General features: G+C 41.9%; 1 protein-coding gene across 1 annotated transcript; it reads right to left on the bottom strand.

The window, feature by feature from the left end:
* Positions 1 to 563: 563 nt before the first annotated feature.
* LOC122984474 (extracellular calcium-sensing receptor-like) lies at positions 564 to 5,248 on the bottom strand. The gene is made up of 11 exons (XM_044354943.1): positions 4,745 to 5,248; positions 4,093 to 4,331; positions 3,884 to 3,975; positions 3,561 to 3,740; positions 3,260 to 3,448; positions 2,574 to 3,131; positions 2,243 to 2,452; positions 2,006 to 2,129; positions 1,706 to 1,899; positions 1,297 to 1,578; positions 564 to 1,182 (listed from the first exon to the last, which is right to left on the bottom strand). Exons 1-11 carry the CDS (start codon positions 5,008 to 5,010, stop codon positions 760 to 762), a joined length of 2,757 nt encoding a protein of 918 aa, XP_044210878.1. The 5' UTR covers positions 5,011 to 5,248; the 3' UTR covers positions 564 to 759.
* Positions 5,249 to 7,439: the final 2,191 nt, after the last annotated feature.

Raw genomic sequence — 7,439 nt, 5'->3', positions numbered from 1 at the left:
TAAATTACTATTAAAGCAAATACATAAATTGGTGGTTGGGTAAAGATGTTGCACAGCTGCACAAGCTAAGTGCAGACTTCAGATGTATGTTAAGCCCAACAAGGAGACATGTAACACATCTGACCCATTGTGAAAGTACAGAATTTTTAATATTTAGTTTGAATTCATACATGTATATAATAAAAATAGCATTGTATGGTACACATGCTACATAATCTGTAGTGAATAAATTAACGGAATTTAATTGTTAGTTAAATAATAATAATAATAATCTGCCTTCAGACAAACTCAAGGAGACTTTTCTTGAGATGAGGTACAATATTTTTAATGTTTAAACTGGATGCAGAACAGTCACATTGCAAAATAGAATAATTGAGCACATTAATACTAAATAAATCGATCACATTTTTAGTGAGCAGCATTTTATTTAAACGTGTATTTTACTCCAATGGTTGATTAGTAATGTTATATTTGCATTTAACAACGTCTACAACAGCAGAAACATTCTTAGTTAATACTAATGAAAGCCATAACTACAATATGTGTGGCTGAGACATTTTTCAGCTTCATACAGCTAAGGACATTAATAATTAGTGTTATTTAGATGAAAGGAATTGATGTAACAAATACACATGTACCGGTTTGGGGCAACTTTGTACTATTGTCCACCAAATGACTATACAGGATGGGTAGTGGGGAGGGGCATTGTCTCCACCAGACAAATATCACAGTCATATGCTCACATTCAAGCCAGAAACACTATCTGGCCATCAGGTGTTTCTTAGTGTTTTTCTCAGGCCTCAAAAGTATGATGAAACATTTTGGAGCAAAAATGCAGAACAATAAACCATAGCTTGAGGCCAGTATTGCAAAAATTTCCACAGCAACAACATATTTCCCAGGGGAGCTAACATAAGCAGGGACAAAGGTCACCCAGACAGCACAGAAGATCAGCATGCTGAAGGTGATCAGTTTGGCCTCATTGAAGTTGTCGGGGAGTTTCCTTGCAAGAAAGGCCAAGATGAGGCAGGTGCAGGCCAGCAGGCCAATGTAACCCAGAACCAGAGAGAAGCCCACCACAGAGGTCATGGCACACTCCAGAGTGACCTTTGACCCTTGGAAACCCAGATCACGTTGAGGCACAGGGGGACTGAGAGACAGCCATATGACACAGATGATAACCTATATGAAAAAGAAACACATTCTAATGTTATTATTTAATATCAAGTGTAGAAGTGTAGTTACTTATATGTATCAAAAAATGTAATAATGTAATCGATTAAACAATATTCACACCTGTATACAGGTGAAGAGGCAGACACTTCCTCTCTGTTGGCCTGGACCAAACCACTTCATCAAGCTTTCAGCACCGGGCCGAGCTGAGCGGAAAACAGCCAGAACCACTATGGTCTTGACCAGGAGGCAGGAAACACAAAGTACAAAACTGACCCCAAATGCTGCCTGCTGGAACCGACAAGACCAGACTGATGGACGACCAATGAACACCAGTGAGCACAGGAAGCAGAGTTTCAGTGACAGAAGAAGCAGGAAGCTCAGTTCTGAATTGTTGGCTCGTACCTTGAGGTGAATCAGATTAACAGGCAAAGATGTGGCCATTTAAAAAATACACTATATACTTTTTTTTTCATTTTTCTAGACAAAATAATGAAAGAAAGAAATGTGAAAAATCACTCTGGGTTACTACCATAGGTGTTTGACGGTAGGAAATAAAAACCACAGAGACAGCTGTTGTCACAATGGCACCACACACAGCTGCTGTGGTCAGAGTAATGCCCAAGGTTTCATTAAAGGAAAGAAAGTCCAGTTGGCGAGGCATGCAGGCAGTTCGGTTAGCATTGGACCAAAACTCCGATGGACAATGCTCACACTGAAGGGAACCTAGGAGAGGAAAACAGAAAAAAGAGAGAAGGGAAACAAAACAAAAAGGTGAAAATTCAAGTGGCAAACATGAGTTTTTCTTATTTTACAAAAGTCATTTCCTCACCAGTTTTGTTATTAATCTCCCCTTCAGCACATGGGATACAGTCAAAGCAGCAGACAGGTTCCCCTTTCCTGTTGGCCTTTCGGGTACCTGGGGGGCAGCTCTCACTGCACACTGAAATAGGCACCTAAACAAAAAGCCAAATCACATTGTCAAGGACAGACTCATTTTAATTGACAAAGACAATCAATTCAACTGCAAATTGTTATTAGCCTTAAGACAATTTATTGGTCTGATTACCTGATTGGATCCTGTGCTCCACTGAATAGCTGACTCATTAAGGTGCAGATCAAACCCGTCCATGCGACCAATCAAAACTAGCTTTAGTGGCCCTTCAGGAGTGTTCTGCCAGTTGACAAGATCATACTTTGCTGGAATGTCGGCCCCTTGGAAATAAAACATTTCCCCCTGTGGAGTGGTGACGTTCACTTTGCTCAAGTGCTGTAACAGCTGTGAAATCATCAAAATATTGCAGAGACTGTTGACATTTTTAAAAAAATCAGAATGTCAAAATTTCATTTACAGTTTTCACAAACATCTGGAACTATCAGTAAGAGATAATCGTGTTTACCTCTATGGGTTTAATGTGTTTTGGAGAGGAGCAGGTGGAGCTGTTGTTTCTGAGAGGGCTGTCTCTGTTGGGACAGGAGAGAAGGCTGTGAAGTGCGTGGGCTGCAGCATAAACAGCAAGGTAGACATTGTATGCCACTCGTAGCTGGGAGGTGTCGGTAAAGAGATGCTGCATCCCCTCCAGGGACTCTGTCCCATTGCAGGTCGGTAGTGAGGCTTTCTGAAGAGACCTCTTTTCAGGAGATGAAGAGGAAACATTTGATGGATAGTCAAACCGTGTTTTCAGTGGTGAAGAGGAATATGAGGAGAAAGGTTTTACATGTGACTGTGTAGCTCTAGGGCTGCATGCAAACTCTTTTTCCCAGAAATATCTTAAGAATTCATCATCAGGACGATGATTTGGGTGCAAACGTTTGAGATACTGCTCAAATCCAGGTACAGTTGAACTTCGAATGGCCACACCAAGAACTCCATTTGCCACCTTAGAGATGGTAAGATCTTGGAGAAGATCACTGCTGGTGCTCCAAGCCTCACTGGCCAGAAACTGTCTGTCAGTCACCTATAGTAAGAGGACACTGAAATAAATTATGACAGGAAAAACAGCTGGCATTTTGTTGTTACAAAATACATGGCTTTGTTTAATGATGAACCCCTTTGTCTATACAAATCCCCATGCCAGTTGCTCACATTTCTCTCAGCCAGTTCCAGAAATAAGTTCTTTACATCTGTATACCAGCAAAAGATCAGAATCACCCTCGTAGTCGAAGCTTGAATTGTGTTTGCTGCACGTCTGGCATCACGCACAATAGTTTCTCTGCGGACAGTCTCTATGAATTCCAAACACACCCCTTTCCCTCGAATCTCTTCCTGAAATGTCTGAAATATGGAGCATAAAAACAAATACATATATATTGTTTGCACCATACATGAAGGAGATACATGAGAGACTTTTTCAGGCAATTTAAATTATAACAACAAAAACATACACCTGTATTGCCAATTGACCATAATCATTATTTACTAGTACTGCTCCAATCCAAGTCCACTTGAAGCGTATGGCCAGTTGTGCAATGGCCCGGGCTTGGTAAATATCACTGGGGATTGTTCTGAAGAAGTTAGGAAACTTGGGCCTGTCACTAAGACATGGGCAGCTCGCCAAGTAGCTGATCTGAGGGAAAGACACAAAACTATTATTTTGACACTGTTTTTACTGTAATAATATATTTTATATGAAAATCTGATCAACCTCTTGATGTAGACTGTATAAAAAAGGTTCATCAAAGATTTATTTCTTGAGGCACTGAAACCTACAACTGGTACAGAGAGAGGCCCCAGGATACTAGACAGCATTATGGCTGTTGTAGATGAGGCAGCGCCAATAAGCAAGGGAACAGGCTGACCACCTGGTGACAGCGTTGGATATAAAATTACATGATGACAATTATTTATACTATAATCATATCAGTTGTTGTTTGGACAAAGCAGATGTTAACTGTATACTAAATTACATCAAGTCATACCTGTTGTCTCTCCAGGTTGTTCATAAGCTGCAGATTGAAGCACAGGGGCTGTTAAGATGCAGCTGCTTGTGTCTCCTCCAACCAGTGACAGTGCAGCTTGCAAAGACCAGGGGTATCGGCTACAGCTATCAAGTATACGGTAGCCCAGCTTCACTCCTGGTAGCAGGGTACTGTTACGATTGATTTCCTCCACCGCAAACGTCATAGCGTACATATATTTTAGTGACACAAGATCTAAACTGAGACCACAGGAGAGGAAAGAAATTAACTGCAGTATCAATCAGTGAGAGATAAAAATAATCATCATAGACAGGATTATAAAATCGACAAATTACCAAAAATTTCATGCATGCAAATATAAATCTTTTGAAATAGTTTACCATAATTAAAATACTGTATGACTATCTCAGATATACAGGATATCACATTTTTTAATTATAATGTGCCTCTTATAAAACACTACCAGTACTACTAACATTATATAACGTTAACATTACATTAAGTTTTTTTCAGTTTTTTAACAAAAATATTTAAGCATGGCAAAAGAGAAAATATAAAAAATACAATCTGCTATCATAATATGAACAACATAATAACCACCAAACATATTGTAAAAGAATACAAACAATACAAAGTTGTGATCAGGTATTACCCAGTGCAAGGTTTAGAATGTGGCAGCTTGGTGAAGACCTGTTGTATAGCTGAGGGTATGTAATACAGATTAAAGAGTCCACCGATAATCACATCTCCATCCTGCGAGAGGCCTTTTTTGCTCGGTGTACCCCACCGAGGACACACTATCGCCTGAACCACCTCCAGCCCCATCTGTCTGCCCACTACACTGAGAAGCAGCAGGGAGGAGGGCCACTGAGTGAGGAGCCAGTAGAACCAAGACATGTATGCAGCTGTTCTGGACATTTAACACATATATGTAACTGTTATGTCAATGTTAGAATATGCATCAACCAGAAGTGCATCAAATTCAGTTTGTGTAAAATATAATTAACATCCAACCTGCCTCATCAAACCTGCTAATGGCATGCGATAAGTTCAGAGAAAATGGTGCATTACCTCATAGACAACATTCAACAGTTCCTGTTACCAAAGACAAAAGTCCCATTAAAGTGCCCAAATGTAACATCAAAGTCTCAAGTCAGCTTCCTGCAAAGAAAAATTGCATTATAAACAGAATCATAATTCACTTGGTTAAAAAGCACATATCACAAGGTCAATTGTTAAGTCTGGTTGGTATCTTGACTATAACATACACCCCACCCTGCACAAGTGAAGTGTTGATGTGGGTATTTATAATAGTTGTAAAGCCTTTTGCTAGGAAGTAAAAGTGATGACACAAGTGCACTACCTGAAATTTTTCCTCTCTAGAGTGATGGTGGAAAAACAATCAAATGCTAGCAAGTGATTACTGTGTATGAAGTTATCAGTGATGTGTGTGTATGTGTTTACAGTATGTTTACTATAAATACAATAGTGTTTCAAGTAATTCGAATGGCCCAAGGTCACTTAAGATAAGACAAACAAGTGGAGAGTTTTGGGAAGCTGTTTAACTCTAATCTTAATGTGTCCCTTCTCTTAGATTTCTGAGGATTTGTGTATTGTGATTGATTCATAAAACTTAACAAAGTGTGACAGTCTAGCCTGGATCTAGTGTGGCGAATTGTATACCCAGAGCAACAGGTGTGCCATTTGTCAGCTCTATTATAATCATTTCATGAGCAATTACCTCCCATTCCCCCTCCCTGAACCCCATCTATTAAAATTAGCTGTTTGATTATTCTACACATTAAAATGATACAAAGAAAGGCATTCCCTCTCTGCTAAATCCCCAATTCTTCTTTTTTGCGTCATAGTCAATGTCACAGTTTGGATCGTACGTTGATATCTACAGCTGAATAAAGGGTGGAACGGTTGTTGACATGGCTTTGGTGAAATGTCATTAAATGAGCACAAATGAATTCTGACTCAATACAAAATCAATCTGAAATTAAATGCATCTTAGTTCCTGCCAATACTTCTTCACCTGCCCTGATGGGTGGTACGTGCGAGATTAAACTATACTGCAAGACAATAAAAAGAGGTGACATAGCGATAAAACTAAATGACTGGGCTCAGAAAAGGAGTAAATAGGAGAAAAGTCATGTTGGCATTTCTAGATTTGCTCTTGCTCATGTATTTCATGTTATTATCTTCATACATTTCCTCCGCTGTCTCCTCCCCTCTTTATTCCACCTCCTGCCAGTTATAGGGACAGGGGGTCCAGTCTCTTTTCTTCACACCAGCGTTGGGATCCCAACCATTTTGCCTTGTAGCAAGCAATAGAGGATCCTGCTCTCGTCGCCTTAATGGTCTGCACCACCTGTGCATACAGTCCAGCCTGCATCAGCCTGTCCCTCTCAGCAGCCAAGCCTGGAGAGGTTGGCCTAACGTGGGCAGTGCGCCTATCGAACCCACCTCCTGGGACAGAGCCTCCCACACTTGCGGGGTGGACCAGGGCTCGGTTGCCAACATCTGGATCATCTCTGCGTACCACGATGCCAAACGACGGTCCAGGCTATCAGGATGGCTGACAGCTGCTCTTGCCTCGCTCTCTCCAGCAGTGGGGGAATGAGATGAAGAGGGGGAAAGGCGTAAAGTAGCCTCCTTGGCCATGGCGTGTGTGCAAATGTGATAGCTCAGATCGTCTTGCAGCATCAGGGAGAACCAGAGCAGGCAGTGGGTGTTATTTTGACTGGCAAACAGGTTCACTTCCGCTCTCCCAAATCGGTTCCAAATCTGCTGCACCACTTCAGGGTGCAGCACACACTTGTCTGATAGACACAGGAGGTGTTCTGAGGCCCACACCAACAGGTTCTCCGCTATCTTCAACAGGGCTGCGTAGCGGACTCTGCCTTGCCTGTTGATGTAGGCAACAGTGGTGCAGTTGTCTGTTCTCACCCACACGTTTCTCCCCTGAACCAGAGTGAGGAAGTATTGGAGGACCAGGAGCCTGAAGTTTGAGGAGGTTGATGTGTCGGCTTTGCCCTGAAAGCCACACACCACCTATCGCTCTCCCCAGACAGTGGCCCCCCCACCACATCAGGGATGCATCTGTGAACACCATTATGTAGGAGGTCACTCGACCCAGCAGTGTTTCTGCCGACAGATGCTGTGGGGACCCCCCAATAACGCAGGTCCTCCTGCACTGATGGGGGAATGTTCAACAAGCAGTGCTTGTGCCTCTTGGGATCAAGCACAGGTTGGCAAAGCACTGTTGAAGGTGGCACATGTGCAGGAGCCCCAGTGGAATGACTGGATGGCCCACCGCCATGATCCACCTCGATGTGAAAATA

This window comes from Thunnus albacares, chromosome 6 (genome assembly GCF_914725855.1).
Source record: "Thunnus albacares chromosome 6, fThuAlb1.1, whole genome shotgun sequence".
Taxonomy (NCBI): Eukaryota; Metazoa; Chordata; class Actinopteri; order Scombriformes; family Scombridae; genus Thunnus; species Thunnus albacares.
This window is presented reverse-complemented; position numbering and strand designations above follow the sequence as displayed.

What these genes read in the sequence shown, in the direction of transcription:
- LOC122984474 (XM_044354943.1), bottom strand. Translation starts at nt 5,010, where the DNA reads ATGTCCAGAACAGCTGCATACATGTCTTGGTTCTACTGGCTCCTCACT. An exon ending in ACAACCTGGAGAGACAACAG is followed by an intron (nt 3,976 to 4,092) that starts GTATGACTTGAT and finishes CGCTGTCACCAG; the next exon opens with GTGGTCAGCCTGTTCCCTTG. An exon ending in CCTACCGTCAAACACCTATG is followed by an intron (nt 1,579 to 1,705) that starts GTAGTAACCCAG and finishes ATTCACCTCAAG; the next exon opens with GTACGAGCCAACAATTCAGA.